General features: G+C 35.4%; 1 protein-coding gene across 1 annotated transcript in view; it reads right to left on the minus strand.

Annotated features, from left to right (window-relative positions):
- Positions 1-265: 265 nt before the first annotated feature.
- CCDC102B (coiled-coil domain containing 102B) overlaps positions 266-16,487 on the minus strand; it is a 147,464-nt gene continuing 131,242 nt past the window's right edge. Inside the window, exon 5 of the mRNA XM_048289595.1 lies at positions 266-3,460. Within this exon, the coding sequence (XP_048145552.1) occupies positions 3,371-3,460 (90 nt within the window). The 3' untranslated portion in view covers positions 266-3,370. The remainder of the gene's footprint in view (positions 3,461-16,487) is intronic.

Below are 16,487 nucleotides of genomic sequence, written 5' to 3' on the forward strand. Positions count from 1 at the left end.
GGTCAATGCTCCAAGACTGTCAGTTTTTTAGAGGCGTTTAGACAATACCCTTAGCAACACGCTTTAACTTTTGGTCAGCTCTGAAGTGGTCAGGCAGTTGGAGTGGATGGTCATTGTAGGTCTCTTCCAGCTGAACTGTTCTAGTCTATTTTATTCCAAACACAGTGTTACCCACTGTTTCCATATCAAGTAGGGGACCACAAGACCACATAAATCATTCTTTCCTATCTTTCTGCACATATAACAATAGTAAATAATACACACATTTACAGTATTAAACAAGGTTTAATTGCCAGCTGTGAAAATTATTTGCAGGTCTTTCTATCACTGTGTTTACAATCAGTTTGTAAAATTGATCCACATAAAAGATTCATGCTATTTATTATCTTAAAAAGAAAAGTAGGAAAGACTATTTAGTGACATTTTTCTAGTGGCAACCCACTGTTTTAGGCACCACTCATTTTAAGAGATGAAGAACAGATCAATTGTTTGCAACCAGATTTAAGAGTTTTCTTGGCTTTCCCATAATTATGCTTGGTGACCTTGAGCAAATCATCCCTGCACAGATCTGTTAATCTTCATTTCCCACATGTAAAATGTGAAGAGGAATGGATGGGAACACTGGTACATAGAAAATATCATAGATGTATATTTAAGACCTGGAAACATTCTAGTATTATTATGGAAAGGTCATAAATTAGCATTTTCAAACATTCTCAACTGCAGACAGGGCAATCATGCATCATCTTATCTTGACTCACTTTTAAGTGACTAATTTATGGGTTTACTGCCTCACAGAGGCCTCTGAAGTTCTCTGTGTATGTGTTGATGAAATAAATATTTTATTTAGACAATGGAAGCAGCTGAGTTTTCTCTATCTCAGGGAATAGGGAGAAATTACGAAAAAATAAGGCATCTTGTGTGATCTATAAGAGGCAAGAAAGAAAACTTAAGAAGTGCTATTCAGAAGGTGCCTGAAAGTAAAATATGATCAATAAGTGATTACAAAGACATGTGTGGGATAAATGTGAATATTAACTACCCCACAAAAAACTAAAATTTCCTCATGAGAAAGAAAAGATACTGTATTGACATTCTGGAATATAAATTTTAAAACTAACATCATGTGACGGTATTTTATTGTCACCATGACTTTTAGGCCAGCCAGGTGTATCACACCTTCTGGGTAGTATAATGCAGTGGACACATACAAAAGGGTTTATGGCAGAGTTAGAGCAGCAGAAACTAGCTTCTGGTTTGATTTCCCTCAATATCCATGTTACACTACCAAGCTGTTAGCACAGAAATGCTCCCCGGCACCAATTAAAGGTTATTTGTTTTTCTACAGATTTAGAAATACAGACAGGAAAGATGGAATCCCAATTTCCCTAGTAATTTGTAATATCATTTGACTTTATTTTTAGCCACAGTTATTACTGTGGGCTGAAAAGATACTCTGGAAGTTATTGATATTTTGGCCAATGCTGAAACCATACTTTATTGCTAAAAGAAATATATTTCTAATGGCTTGTCAGAGGGGAAAAAAAAAGATCTTGTCTCTAAAGCTTATCTAAATGATACAAGCTTTTATCAGTAAGCTGTTATGTGGTACTGCCATATTTTCAAGTGCTTCAGTGTAACCATAGAAGTATATTTGGCTGTTACAGCATTTGAAAATCAATAATTATGCACTTTCCATTCCTATTGTGCACATCAACATTTTCAATACAGCCATTTCACAGACTGTGGCGCCGTGAAGATGCTGGCATAAGAAAAGCAGATGGAGTTTTAGAGAAAGTCAGTGTGTCATTTCACAAAGCATGGAACAAGACCAGAGATCTTTTGTCTAATATAAAACCTTGAACCAGTAAGCTAACAAGGGAGGAAGTTTGAATTATGAAAAAAAGAATTACAAATCTTATTTTATTGTCAATTCTTGTAAGTTTTACATGTTTAAACTCCATTTAAAAATAAATTGTCTCGCAGTATCTCTGTACCTTGTTGATGAACTTGTGAATCAGCTACTGGCAACAAAGACAAAATTCCCTCATTGTATATCCCTTAGTGTGTCCTGAGAACTAATGGTTAGGATTAGGTCAGCATTATAAACATGAAAGAGGGTTAAGAACTTTTAAAAGTAGTCAAAACATAGATCCTTCTGCTCTAGCATCCCATCTCCAGCAGCAGCCTAAAGCTCAGAGAGGGTCATAAGAACATTTAGTTCCCAGCTTCCTACCATCTGCAGCTCAGAGAATTCCTGGGAAAAATGTGATTCCTGTGTAATCAATAATCTTTAATACTTTTTGATTTTTGTATGGTCCTAGGTTACAAAAGAAATCAAGAGATCTCACAGTTGCCTCTTAGAAAGGACATAGCTTTAAACACAACTAGAATCCTCTTTAAAGTTTTCAGTTTATAGGGATATAAAGAATGAAAATAACATATTTCTGAGCAGTTGCAGCAATCCTTGTGCAATAGAAGCTGCACATACTCAATATCAATTGCACATGGCAAACAAAATTATAATTTGCACCTGACTTGATGGTTGAAAGTTGCTGTTGTTTTTATAAATTGTGAATTTTCTAAAATTCTCAAAATCTGCTTTTCCAGTTTATCTTAACATATTTATCTTGCTTCCTATGTGATATTTACAATTTTTTACATGGACAATTAATAAAGTAAAATTTAAATAAAAATGTGGTATGTAGACAATAAGGTAAATTTGATATGCATTATTTCTACTATATAGTACAAGAAACACATAAAGAAAGGATATTTCTTTAGTCTAAATGTGTATGTGATAATATTTGGGTATTTAAAATAAAATATTTTTTCTTCTTCTTCTTTTTTCTAATGAAAGAAAAATGCAATACGCAAGTCACCCTGGTAGAACTGGGGGTCCTGAGATACAGATATATTTGCCCACTGCTGTATGAAAGTAAAACACACAAGCAAAGCAAGAAACAAACCATTGACTTCCATTTTCAGGCTCAATGTCTTCCCAGGACAGAATGTGGACCTCTCTCATATGCCATGCACATTCAAAAGTGCTTTTTCCCAAAGGAAGGTAAAATATGGGAAAATTTAATTAAAGTCCACCTTTTGCTTTAGAAGAGAACAATTAGAACAACTGGAAAGGAATGACAATGGTCAACATAAATTCTAAATAGGTGCACACTGACTCTACCATATTTTCCTTGGCTCTTATAAAAAATCAGGATTACATAGGAACAATGCATACAGTATTCCCACTCGTCTGACATGCACTTCTTGGATGAAATTTTCTTGTACGTCTTCATGAACAGTGTTTGCCTCTCCTCTTTGCTGTTGGCCTTGTTGCTGCAGGGATTTTTGGTGATCTCCTGTACCTTCACTCACTGTCATGGTAGAATCTCCAACAGCAGACAAGGAACTTTGTCTGGTCCCAAATCCTGTGTTCACTTTCTTCCACCTCTTTACTCTGAAATGAAATTTTAAAAAAGGTGTGACCACAACATGAAACAGAAAAGTCAGGTGAAATTGAAACAACTGCAGATCAAATTTCTTCTAAGAAAAATATTTCAGTAGGAGATGGTAGAATCTAGATGAGAAAATCTTTCTGTATTGTTAACTTTAGAGTACACACTGGATACTTTTTCAGCGGATTCCTTAATAAAAAATGAAAAAGTATAGGGTTTCAGAGCAATTACTTGGAATTGTCTTTCACAGTGAGAAGCAAGCAACTTTTGATGACTAGGAGCCATTATTTATTGATTGGCAGTTCTGAACTTCAGTCCTACTGTTATTCAAGATACATTTAAAGTACTTACTTGAAATTGATGAGTCTCTTTATGGCAAGAAGGGAAAGTGGGGAATAGTGAAAAAGATCAAAGATATCTCAAATCCCTCATTTGACAGAATTCTAGCCTCTAGTTCAGCATCATGTCTTCATATTAAATTTATAACAATAAAGAGAGACTATTTACAAAAAACATAAACACTGTAAAGATTATCATTGAAACATAACAATGCTAAAAGTATGTTAGTTTTTGTAATTTTTGAGTTGGTAAATCACATTCCTAATAACAATGTGCAGCAGACCAAGAACATCCACTCAAACTGGGTGCCAAAACCAGGCTATTACACTCTTGGGGAATTTAGAGCACAGAGAATAGACAGTAGCCTTGTATATAATAACAGAGATTTATCAAAATTTAGGATCTTAAATACTGCCCAAAGTAGCTACACTACAAACTGACTCAAGGAGACTGCATGTAAGAGTGAGAAAATCATGTCAGATCTAAACCATTTCTGTATGTTACTAGTTTTTATCTCATCCATGATTAATTTATTGTGCTTTAAGCTTAGGGACATAAATCTCCAATTCCCTCCATGTCATCGTTTCACTTTCATTCAAATCCTACCAAAAGTCATGGCGCAATGGTGCTTCTTTATGTGTCTTGAACAGGTTTTCAGAAGAGAATTCACAAACCCATTGGTTTAATCTTGATTCTGTCACCCCTAAAGTCCTGTGAACAAAGTCTGAATAACACATCAAGGAACCTGAGACTTCTTACCAAAATGTGGAGACTTTTTACCACTTTGATGGTACCCAGTTACTTCTTTGTAGTTGTAATCCATTCCCTGGCACTGCAGACAGGTCAGTCATGCCATTGTGCACATACATCTAATCTAATCTGCCTAATATTTATAAAACAACAGTGTTCTTAGAAAAAACAGCATCACATGTCAAAAGCATTTAAGCTGCCAAAGTGTAAAAGCCTTTGAGCTGGCATAGTAGAGTAATTGTTTATAGCATCAGGAACCTCATAATGCTCCTGTCTACTGATGAACATCCCCACTAATTATTCCAGATACAGACTGATTGCCAAGCCCTACATCAGTAAGAAGCAATAAGCTGGCAAGTTCTTCACCCTGCTGGATACACAAGACTAGGCTGTTCAGAAACTTGGTTGCTTTTACTGAATTTTACTGGAATCCTTTTGAAAGAGATGCCTGTTTCCTTTTTAATTACTTTAATTTAATGATTTCCAATAATGACTTTGCCTTATAAAAAATTCTAGATAAGTTCTATCAACAGCTCCTTATTAAAATACTTGTGCAAAATCACTCATAGTTCAATCCTTTCCCATTCATTTGCTTATTGAAGATATATTAATAGAATAAAATTAGAATTCCTAAAACTAGCAACTGAAAAAGTTTTAAATTAAATTTAAAGAAAGCAAACTAAAATATATGAAAAAATGTTAGCTGTAATTGATGGCTATGGACTTAAATTACTTCTTGCTTTCCTGGGAATACACATGGTAAATTTTCAGGACAGATCAAGTTATTTGTTTTTAAAATATTTCTTATTTAAAAATTTCAGAAACAAATAGTCTGGCATTTCTAGATGTCATGTAAGGCTATCTGACATCTATAAAAAGTTAGGAGACTTTCATCATGCCTCCTATTTCATTTTTAAATTAATGCAGCTACACATGTAATGAGCTGCTACCAAAACTGCTGTATGAATATTAGAATGGTAAGATTTGAATGTTTAGACAAAAGTACTCACACTTGCCAGAAATCACTAAATCTTACTTAAAAGACTAGTCCTGATCTGTAATGACTTGTAAGACTTGAGTGCCTATTGACAAGCTAATGTACAACAATGTCCTTTTATTTCTGCAATATAAACAGTCTTCAAACACCTCCAGTAGGAATCCCTGAGATTACTGCTTTAATGAAGGGAATTTTTGCCAGGGTGTAACTCGAGTAAGTCACATATATGTCAAAAGGATTTGGCTCAGTTGCTCTTCTCTGGTATATGATATATTTCCTCTGACTAGGTCTGGACGTCTGTGACTTCAATGTGTTTATTCCATGTGATGGAAGCAATGAACAGCCTATTTAAATGCAAACATTTATTAAGATTGTGCCATAAAAAAATTAAGGAGACCTTTCCCTTTGGTATTCTGCATCAGCCAACCTTGAAAACATGTGATATCCAGGAAGAAATGTCACAAGAAGTTGTTGTGCTTTGTCCCTCAGCTCGAAGGGCACTAGGAGCCAAGTGAAATGGGAAACTTGTCTGCTGCCAACTGGAGCTGGTTGAGGTTCCTTGGGGCAGTCAGGGAATAAGACAGTTGCATGAGTGCTCAAGTAACAAGAAAAAGGACAAGAGAGAATGGCCTCAAGTTGTGCCAGCGGAGGTTTAGATGGGATATTAGGAAAAAATTCTTCACTAAAAGGGTTGTCAAGCACTGAAACCATCTGCCCAGGGAAATAGTTGAGTCATCACCCCTGGAGGTATTCAAAAGATGTGTAGATACAGTGCTTAGGGACATGGTTTAGTGGTGCTGGGTTAACTGGTGAACTTAATGATCTTGAAGGTCTTTTCCAACCTAAAGGACTCTTAATGCTATGATTCTAAGGTTGTATGACTGTGGTTGTGCAAAGTCTGGTGAGCAGCTGTTGCTGTTGCTTTAGCCATCTGTTTGGCCAGTGCTGACAGCGAGTCAAAACCCCTCTGCACGTGGAAGGGCTACTCGGCTGTATTCCAAATTATTGCCAGACAGGGACAAAAACTATGAAAAGATTAAAAATAAAAGTAATAAGCAACTGCTCTTGAAGAAAATTTTAAAAATGGGGTATAAATGAATAAGCAAAATAAAATGCATGGGTTTCAAACTCTAGATAAATGAGCAAAACATTTTAAAGCCCTTTTCCTTACAGCACATGAATAGAAAATGCTATCAAATTCAGCTAACAAAATAATGGAAAGACACAAGCATATAAAAAGGCAGCATACCATATGTCCACCAATATCTAGTACAACAGGAACATTAAGAAGGACATTAAGATAGTGTCCCCATTGTGCCCAGGTATACAATAACATATGGTACATTTCCTGCTTCACTGTGCATTTCCTTGCTTTTGTTGTTTAGCACCACTAATTTAGAGCTCAATTAATATAGTTTGTGCATGCATTTCTCCACAGAATATTTTAAAAATTTTCACTGCTGTTTAAATTAATCTCTTTTTTTAGTGTAAGTGCACAGTAAGTGTTAAATGGAAGGCAAGATTCTTTCCAAACATTAATTAAATGGAAGAGCTAGATAGAACTATTTTAAGGTAGTTACACATGATACTTAAATTATTATTGTTGTCTTATTTAATCCTCACACAATTTGCTGTAATGATTCTACAGAGAAACATTAAAAGGTTGCTGTTTGTTTTAATCAGTGACGACTTCCCAAGGACAGATGTGCATATTTCTCAGGAGTATAGATTAGAGGCAAAATAGTAAGGGACTAGCATAGCAGTGTTAAAGAAAATACAACAAGAAATATAAGGCGACTATATTCTGATAAATATCCACCTGGACATGTGGAGAAGAGAGGGAAATGAAGATGTCTGAAAAATTTTTCTCCTTCAAGGATGTTTATTCTTGAAAAACTAAAGCTTAAGGAATCTCCATATTTCCAAAAACAAGACGAACGTTATTTGTGAAACACACTCTCTCTCTCTTTTTGGTATTTACAGATTCCATATGCCTCTTAGAAGTGCTGAGTTTTGCCATACTAGCTCAATCCTACCAAGGTTTCTATTTGAATTCAGGACTCCTATGGAAACTAAAAACCAGTTCTCTTCTCAAAGGAATACTGTTAACTATCTCATGTGCCTTTCTAAAAGATTCATAAACTGTGTCATGAGTGTGATATAGAAAATGAAATTAGATTGGCAATAAGCCCTCACCACCACCATCTCAAATACTTGCATCAGAAATATTTCGATCGAATAATTTAGACCAAATAACTAATATCCTGAATATGTAATTTTTAAATATAAAATGTGAGAGTTCATTTTGTAATAATAAATAATAAATTTCAGTTCGGACCCACCATGATTTGTCTTTTACTGTCTCACCAGTAACAGTGGTGCTACACTGAACTATTTTCAAGTGTGGATATAGAAGGAAGGGATCTCTGGTATGAAACCAAATCAGAGTTAAGAAAGGAAATCGTTATAAGCTTGAGCTAGCATCTACTGGTATAAACTAAACTGCAATTTTAGGCATTTATTTATGAATAAAATGATTAATATTCTGAGTGGAATTACAGGTTAATGCCCAAGATATAGGACATGGATTTATGTCAGATTCTGCTTTAATTAAAACATATTTGCCATTTAGCATTAGGGGACTGTGAAAGATCATGAGTGAACATATGGATATTGGATTAGGTTTCGTATTTTTACACTGCAGAAAATACTCAAACCAACTGTAAATTCACCCACTATGCCAATCTCTAAAAATACTATATGTGCTTTCAAACAGCATGACTTTTTCTTTAAATGTTAAATGTTGTGTTTCCTTTGAGATCCACAAGACCACAAGCCATCTTTTTCTATATTTCTCATTAAATTATTTTTACTTATTGAACTCATTAAAAATTATGCTTTGATTTTCCTTACAAGAAAATATTTGTGTTTTCCTATATAATTATAACCCCTTTTAACTTCCAAATTTATGTCAGGATAAATTTCCCAAGTATATTTCTGGGTACAGTGTATTACAGTAGGTACTGCTGAAATTCATTATACAATTACATGTAATATTTTCCCTAAGAAAGAATATGACAAAATTAATATTTTGATCAAACTTTTGCGACTAAACCAAACCCTTCACTTCTGTATTGCTGTAGCTGTACTGAAATTTTGAATGAATTACTGACTGTAAGAACTTTTAGAATGGTAGAGGATAAATACAACTCCCTGGCTACTCAATAGGAAAGGCCTCCTTCGAACAGTCTTTCATAACTCAGGTCTTGTTAACTGTGGTTTCCCAAAGAAGAATCATTCCCACTTATAACATAATTGTTTCCCTGTTTTGGCATATGATAAGAATTAAAATGACCTTTAAAAACTCTCTTTTTCTTGAGTTGTTAATTCTCAGATATTCACATATTTTTGCTCAGTTGACTTTGCATAATAACATCTTTCTTCAATTCAAATATTTTAGAATATGATCATGACAGGCTATGGGATGACCAATTAAGATTACTTGTCCTTTCAACTACATGATAGAAGAAAAATTCTATCCATTCTCCCCAACAAAATGAACACAAGAAGCAAAAATTCAACTTATAGGAGAGTGATAGTAATATTCTGGCCTTTCTACTTTTGGTTTCTAGAATAGTTTGGACCTATTGGAATGAACCAAAATATTCATATCAGCTTTTACAGTGAAAGTATTCAGAAAAAAGTACATTTTTAAAAATTTGCCTGAAAATGCCTTTTTTTTCCTCTTATGTCCATCTCTATTTATCACTCATGCAATTGTGACAATAAGTATTTAATTCCTGGCAAATTACAATAAGGTATCAGAAAATTTCCTTATATTTGAATAAAATAGCATGTTTCAGCATTTTTGCTGTTGCTAAGCATACACTTAGGCTAAAACAAACTGATTTTGACATTTTTCTCATTATTCAAAGCATTGTGTTTTACATTTGTATTGCAAGCACTCAAAATTTAAATACATTTCAAAGTAAAAATTGAAAAAGAGATATCAGAAATATTGAAGGATGTAGATAGTATAGGTGACTGCTTTAGGACTTGTAAGTAGATGCAAGAAGTCTCGCTTGTATAACATGCTTTAATATTTCTTTACAAAATGCTTTCTGATTTTGAACACAGGAATAGTTCTTCTGGTCCTACAAAGAAGAAGATATAAATAATATATCCACTCCTTTCTGTTTTAAGACCATGATTTGCATAGAATTTTTTTTGAGCAAATTCTTTAATAACAAAAAAAAGGCTAAGAAAGTACACTTGGCATAAGCCCTTTTCTCATTCCTTTTTTAATACATTAAGATTCATTTGCCACAATAACATCTTCACCTACATAATCTCCAGGCCAATAAAAATCATGATCATTTCCCTTCCCAGCAATTACATGGTTGCCAGCTTCAATTTAATTCCTTTTACCCTTTCAGAATTCTTAACTTTTAACAGTTGCTCAACATGCATCTTCATTACTTCTCTCTTACTTCTTTCAGGTATGAAAGATATACAACTCTGTAGCAGACATTAACTTTCTTCCCTACGTCCCTTATTCACTTTCTATTTTGCATCCAAATATGTAATGAAACTAAATGAAGTATTTTCAGAATTATATTGGGGAGGTTCTTTGTACAATTTTTTCCCAATATAAACACTGCACCATGCTAATATTTGGATTGAAAATCAAGTTCTCCTCAAAATAAAGAAAGAAACCATGTACACTCAAATACTTTAATTCCTGAAAAAATTGCTTATTATACTGTGGTATCATTCAAAATTTAGGTTTATTCAATAGTTATCATCATTGAATGAAAATTATATGAGAGTTCTGGGAAGCACTAGAGAGTTATGCCATAGACCATGTTCTGCCTTGGATCATTGCCCAAAACACTGCTCATCTTTGACAGTGGTATCTCTTGAACCGGCTGGAGTAGGAACACAAAACATGCACAACTGCTGTGCTGTGATTACAAGCTTTGCAACAGTGAAAGCAATTCTTTTAAAACTCGTAAGGCTAGAGATAGAACTTGAATGTGAGCATTACAATTAGTCATTATGCTCCCTACCATTCCTCCCAGCTTCAAATTCTGACATGATAGAAGCTACTATTTCACCAGCTGTTAAAGATAGCATGCAGCTAGAAAATCATCTAACTGGAAGTTGGAACCTCAGCTTTCAAATACCACAAAGCACTAATCTCCAGTTCTGTGGCTGGTAAGGTTTTGACTGCTGTCATGTGGGAGCTGAAGTGAAAAGCAAAAAATGGTGATGGTAATTTGGTGACATGAAGATTTCATTATCTTATGACCTACCATGTCTGATAAAAAAGTACAAGGGCTCTCAGGACCAGTAAAATTATCTTATGTATGCAAACAGCAGGGGGAAAGCTCTGATGCCGTAATGGCAGTAAAGCTGACAAAGACAAAAGCAGAGAAAGAGTAAAGCAATTAAAGATGAGGTAAAACACTAGTAGATAAGATATAGAGCATGCTTATTTTTTTCCCCTTGTCCATTTTTTGTAACATTTTTTAATCTATTTACCAATGTGTTAGGGAAACAAATTGATATTTGCCAAATACTATTCATAGATCTGGTAAAAGTTAACAATAATACTTTTCTCAGTTTGGGGTTTTTTGGGAGGTTTTTTGGTAAGAAAATATGCCTGAGTCTTTCCATAACTCAATTACATTAATTGATGCGTTTTCCTGGTCTTAAAATCAAGAATCAAACATGGTTAGAAGGGAAAAAGGGGTTTTACCTCTGAATTTATTTTAAGGATCCTTAGGTGCACCATGGCCAGGTTGAATGCACCCCAATGCACATCACAACGCACCCACACAATAGATCTGGTATAACATTATAGGTTTTACTAATTAGCATATCTATCAAAGATTCTCCAATGAGAGGCTTGAGTGAACCCCCCTCCTCAAGGAACCTTCCCCTGGATGGTTCTATCTTAGTTTACAAAATGTGTTCTGGAGAGGACCTTGGGGTCTGGGGCACACTGATCTCTAACTATGAGGCTTCTAAGATGTTTAGTCTCCTAGCTTGACAAACAAGTCTAAGAATGTAGGCTAAAAAACACTCTTGGTTATGACAATGCTAGGTCAAAATTCTTCATGGTATGACCGTGTTTCTACTGTCTATTTTTCTGGTACTCCTCCAGCATCCAGAACCATTGCATCAGGAATGTCAGTGGACACATTCCTGCTTAGTACTTTCAGGATTCTTTTATTGGCCTGTTGCCCAGAAATTCAAATAAACAATTTTGGATCCAGACAATGGACTTATTGTCCTCAGTATGCTTGGACATTGTTTCCAGGTTTAGCTGTTACCTTTTCGGGGATCGAGGTGAGACTGACAGTTCTGTGGTTTCCCATCTCCATCTTCTCTCCCTTTCCATGCAAAAGGCTGTTCAAAATGCTGCCTCTGTTTGCTGCCTCTGTTATTCTTGATCTCACCCAGGCTTCAGTGCCTCCTGTTTCTCATGTTTGGCCAACAACAGTGCCATGCTCAGCTCATCTCCTGCCTTCATCATTCTGTAAATCTCATTCACACCCCTATCAGATCTCTGAGTGGAAGGGTTCAAGACTCTTCCCTTGCAAAGCAGACAATGCATCCACTTGACCCATTCAGGAGCTGGAGCATACACAACTGTTGGTTTATTGTACATTCATGCTTAAAAGTTAAAAGAAAACCCCAAATATATATACATTAAGATGGAATATTAGTAGATCCAATTGTACGTAATTGACTTTAATTTCACATCCTCTGTAATTTTACTTATAACTTTTGATGATAGAAAAGGTCGTATATCTTGAACATCCTTTCTTTAAAAAGTAACAATACAAAAATGTTGTTTGTTTGGTTTTCTTGTTTGTCTGTTTGTTTATTTTTTTATAGAATTATTTTGTTAGTGTTACAATTCTCTGTCTGTTGCTTCACAAGTCCTTGTTTTTTCAGATCTCTAAATTTTTTTGGTACTTCCAAAGATTAAATTTTTCAAACTATTCTTTAGATGCCTGTAAATGGCTACTTTTGAAAAATACTGATGCAATAATAAATAAAAGAAAGGTTATAGTTTTATTTATGTCATTAAATTAATAGAATATTGGACTGACATGCTATGAAGCTCTTCTGTGACCAGAAACAGAATCCAGCTTTTTGCTCTGTTTTTAAACCAGGCACAGCTGATTCAGTGTATTCTCCTTATTTCCCGAAAATTATGGTCACAGCGGGGGTCGTAGAGTGAGCATCATTCTACTGGGATCAGAAATATCAAAAACAGTTTGAGAATATTGCCTGCACAGTAGATTTTCTTAGATTTTAGGAACTTTTACAGCATTTTATAGAAGATACAGAAGATCCATAGACTATGTGGAATTCAGAGGCACATACATGATCTATGCTGGATTTAAAAACCACAAAAACTTAAACCAAACAAGCTAGTTCTTTCATCATGTGGTTCTGAATTCTGCTCACCTCTTGTGTTGTATGTGCTGGATTTGATCCGTTTTGTGCCAGTATAATTACATTAACTGCATGAACTGATGCACAGAGTATTAGAACTATTCACTGTCAGGTTCTAATAATGAGGGGCCTTGCCATTTTGGTAAAGCAGCTCGTCTCTCGCAAGTTATGTTAGATAGAAAATTGAGTGCAATACAATTATACATGAAAATAGAGACATGTTTGTTACAAACACATGCATGTCTGTGAGTTAATTTACCTCTGAATAAGAAGAGGTATGAACACAGCATTCAATTATTCCTAAACCTGATGGGAGAAATACATTTTTTCCCCTGCAAAATTGTGAAAGAAGCACCACTGACAGCTCAATGCTGATGCATCTCTAACATGTAAAGAGCTACTTTCACAAAACTAATAAAAATTCGGAGCATACATAAATAATTTCTGTGCAACAACTCCTTTAGTATTAGTCAGAATTTCTAAGTTTTCCTAAGTCTTCCCTCCTTATAACCTAGAAACTTAGAGACAACATACAAAGAATATGAATAATCTTAGCTCAACTTTAACTTCGCAATTTTTCAGTTTGGCACAACTATCACTTGGGAATTTTTTATGACAAGTGCAACTGTACTGGGAAGGGAAAGAAGCTCTTTAGTGGCAGTGTCGTCTTCAGAATGAAGCACTTAAAGTGCCTCTAAGAGGAATACATTTGCATTCTCCAAGTCTGAGATGCTGTTTCACTTAACAAATCTTATGTCTGGGGGAACACCAGAATTCATTTATAAATCTAAAACCATAAGAACATTAGAAAGTTTTATCTTCTTTTTTCTATTAATTTTCTAAATTTTGGAACACAGCTGCGTTGCAGTGCGGGTGGCAGCGGCCACTGCACCAGAGCATTCCGAGAAGTGCTCCACAGGCCTCCAGAACACAGAGTTCTGATTCTCACCCCATGGTTACGGTGAGTTACCATGTGCCTAGTGCTTCTTAGTTTACATGTTTTAAGTTTATTGGTTCAGGAGTTCTCCACTCAGTTTTATGTATAAGTTCATGTTTATGTATTTCTCCTAGTTGCTTATGTATTAGTTCTGGAAAGTTCTCCCTTCTTCGCTGCCCCATTGGTCTACTCATGTAATTCCCGCCCCTAAGTTATCCCCATTGGTTATTCCCCTGTTATCTCTTCCTCCTCACTCGATTCCCGATAGGTTGTTTCCCTTTGTTCCACCCCCCATATAAAATGCTGTGCTGTCTCGTTTTTCCTGGTCTTTGTCCCTGGATTTTCCACCGGCAATAAACCCGTTGGAACCTACACTGGGACTCCTTCTTTCATCCTTTGTCTCTGCTGATGCTTTGACACCACCTTTGTTTGGGGCTCGGTCCTTGCGAAGGAGCCAGCTTTCCCTGCAAGCTGCAGCTGACAGCTTTCCCTCCTTCCTGCAGCCAGCCCCTGCGTGCAGCAGCAGAAGCCAGGCATCTGCAGCTGGATGCTGTGCTGCCTCGGGCAGCCCCAACAGTGTCACAGCTGAAGCACATCAACAGTGAAAAAATAAATAACTGTCAAATATTTTACAGGTAATGGTAAAGAAACACAAGCCTATAAACCTCACAAATGCTGACAGACCCATGTTGACAGACCATCCTTGCTTGCTTTTTTAAATTTTGGTAGCAAAATAGGCTTTTTTTTTTTTTTTTTTCTTTTTGCAAGGCACACCATGACGGATATAGAAAAAGACATTACTATATCTCTGCCTAAAAGATAAAAGTAGAAAGTGCAGTATTTGAAGTTATAGGCCCAAGAAACAATTTTGCACATCATCATTCAGGATCTCTAAAGATGATAGTTTAAAATTCGTGAAGTGACAGTGAGATCAATTCAGTGAAAGGCATCATCAGACTGTCAGCATTCAAAAAAAAGAAAAAAGTCAAACAGAAATAGCTAACTTCTGATTAGTTATAGACAAGTAGATTTGAAACAATCTAAATTGGCAGGAGTTGAATTTGAAAACTTCTGAATTATTCCACTTATAAAACTAATAGCTTTTTTAAATTATCCCATTGTTTTTTCAGTGAGAACATGCTGCTCTCTTATTTGAAAGAAAAAATCGTTCATTATGCAGAATTTGGAAAGTATAAGATACTGTAACAATGGTCTGGAACAGTGAAGTTTCAAGAAAAAAAGTGAACTGCTAGGAAAGAAGTGGAGCACGGAATAGTTATGCTATGATAGTAATCCAATAAAATGACCACATGATGAATATTGAATACAATATTTACTATATCTGACAAGAAATCATGCCTAACCAAGAAAAGGTTTGCAGAACCATAAACATGAAAAGACATGTCTGGTCTGGCTTGAACAGCAGAGGTGACTAAGCAAAATTCAGGAGGTATATGATGGAGTGAATAGGAACAGGTCACAACCTCTGTCAACATTGAATAAATGTTAACAAAACACAAGTCTTGAGAACTCTTGTAGTAGGCTATTATAAAAGCTTTACAGGGGGCCAGAAAGCAATTGAACAATTTAGTAGAAGAAAAGGCTTAAAAGATACCATCTCTGACTGAGGAGTCCTTGATTTTGATTTTCCTGGAATCTTGCATGGTACTCCTGGGGTGTATGACCACCTGCCTGCTTTGCTCTTAAAGTCTTGCAGAGACCTACCTTTGTCCACCCCCAGAAAGAGGACACCAGTTTAGTTGGAACTTTGAGTGATATTGTTCTGTTGCACTCACTAGGCACTGTTGAGCATACAGATCAACATCCAAAACAAAGACGTTTTTTCAGATCCATACTTGAGGTGGCATAACAAGAATTGTAAAGTGAAATTAACTCTGCAAGAACTTGGAGGACTTTTTGCTTCTGCTATTTTTTTTTTCATCCAACTGCATTTAAGACACATGTCCTCACTGAGCAGGGAGAAGCATTCAGATTTATAAAGATGGGTTTCTCTTTTACTTTAAAGCACTACCAGTGTCTCAAAATGCAGCAAAAGAGAACATAAAGTTCAGTCTTTTTGATTTCAGATTATGATTTCTCTCTGTCCAGTAAAACCCAGTGGTATTTTGCCTGTATTACGATCTCAAGGATAAGGTGAAATTACAGTTTCTCCTTTGGAAGACTTTGAGTTATTATCACTCTTATATTTCATTGCAATTAATGATAAATTTCTTTTTCATTTCAATGAATGTAAGTAATTCAAATAATTGTAGTGTATTTTGTTTCTTTGAGATCAAATATGGCCTTAAAAAAATGTTGAAATAACACCTCCATAATTGTCACTTGAGAATTAAAATCAATTCGAGTAGCACTGGACTTCAACAAAACTGTGCCTTGTTAAAATATATTAAACTGGAAGCATCGCAACTCTTGTAATTTTTGCCATATGCTTCAGTTTCACTCAGCTTAGCCTATTTGGTACAAATTTTGCAATATTGTGTGGTGGTTTGACACTGGCTAAGTGCCAGGCACC

Source organism: Corvus hawaiiensis, chromosome 30 (genome assembly GCF_020740725.1).
Source record: "Corvus hawaiiensis isolate bCorHaw1 chromosome 30, bCorHaw1.pri.cur, whole genome shotgun sequence".
Taxonomy (NCBI): Eukaryota; Metazoa; Chordata; class Aves; order Passeriformes; family Corvidae; genus Corvus; species Corvus hawaiiensis.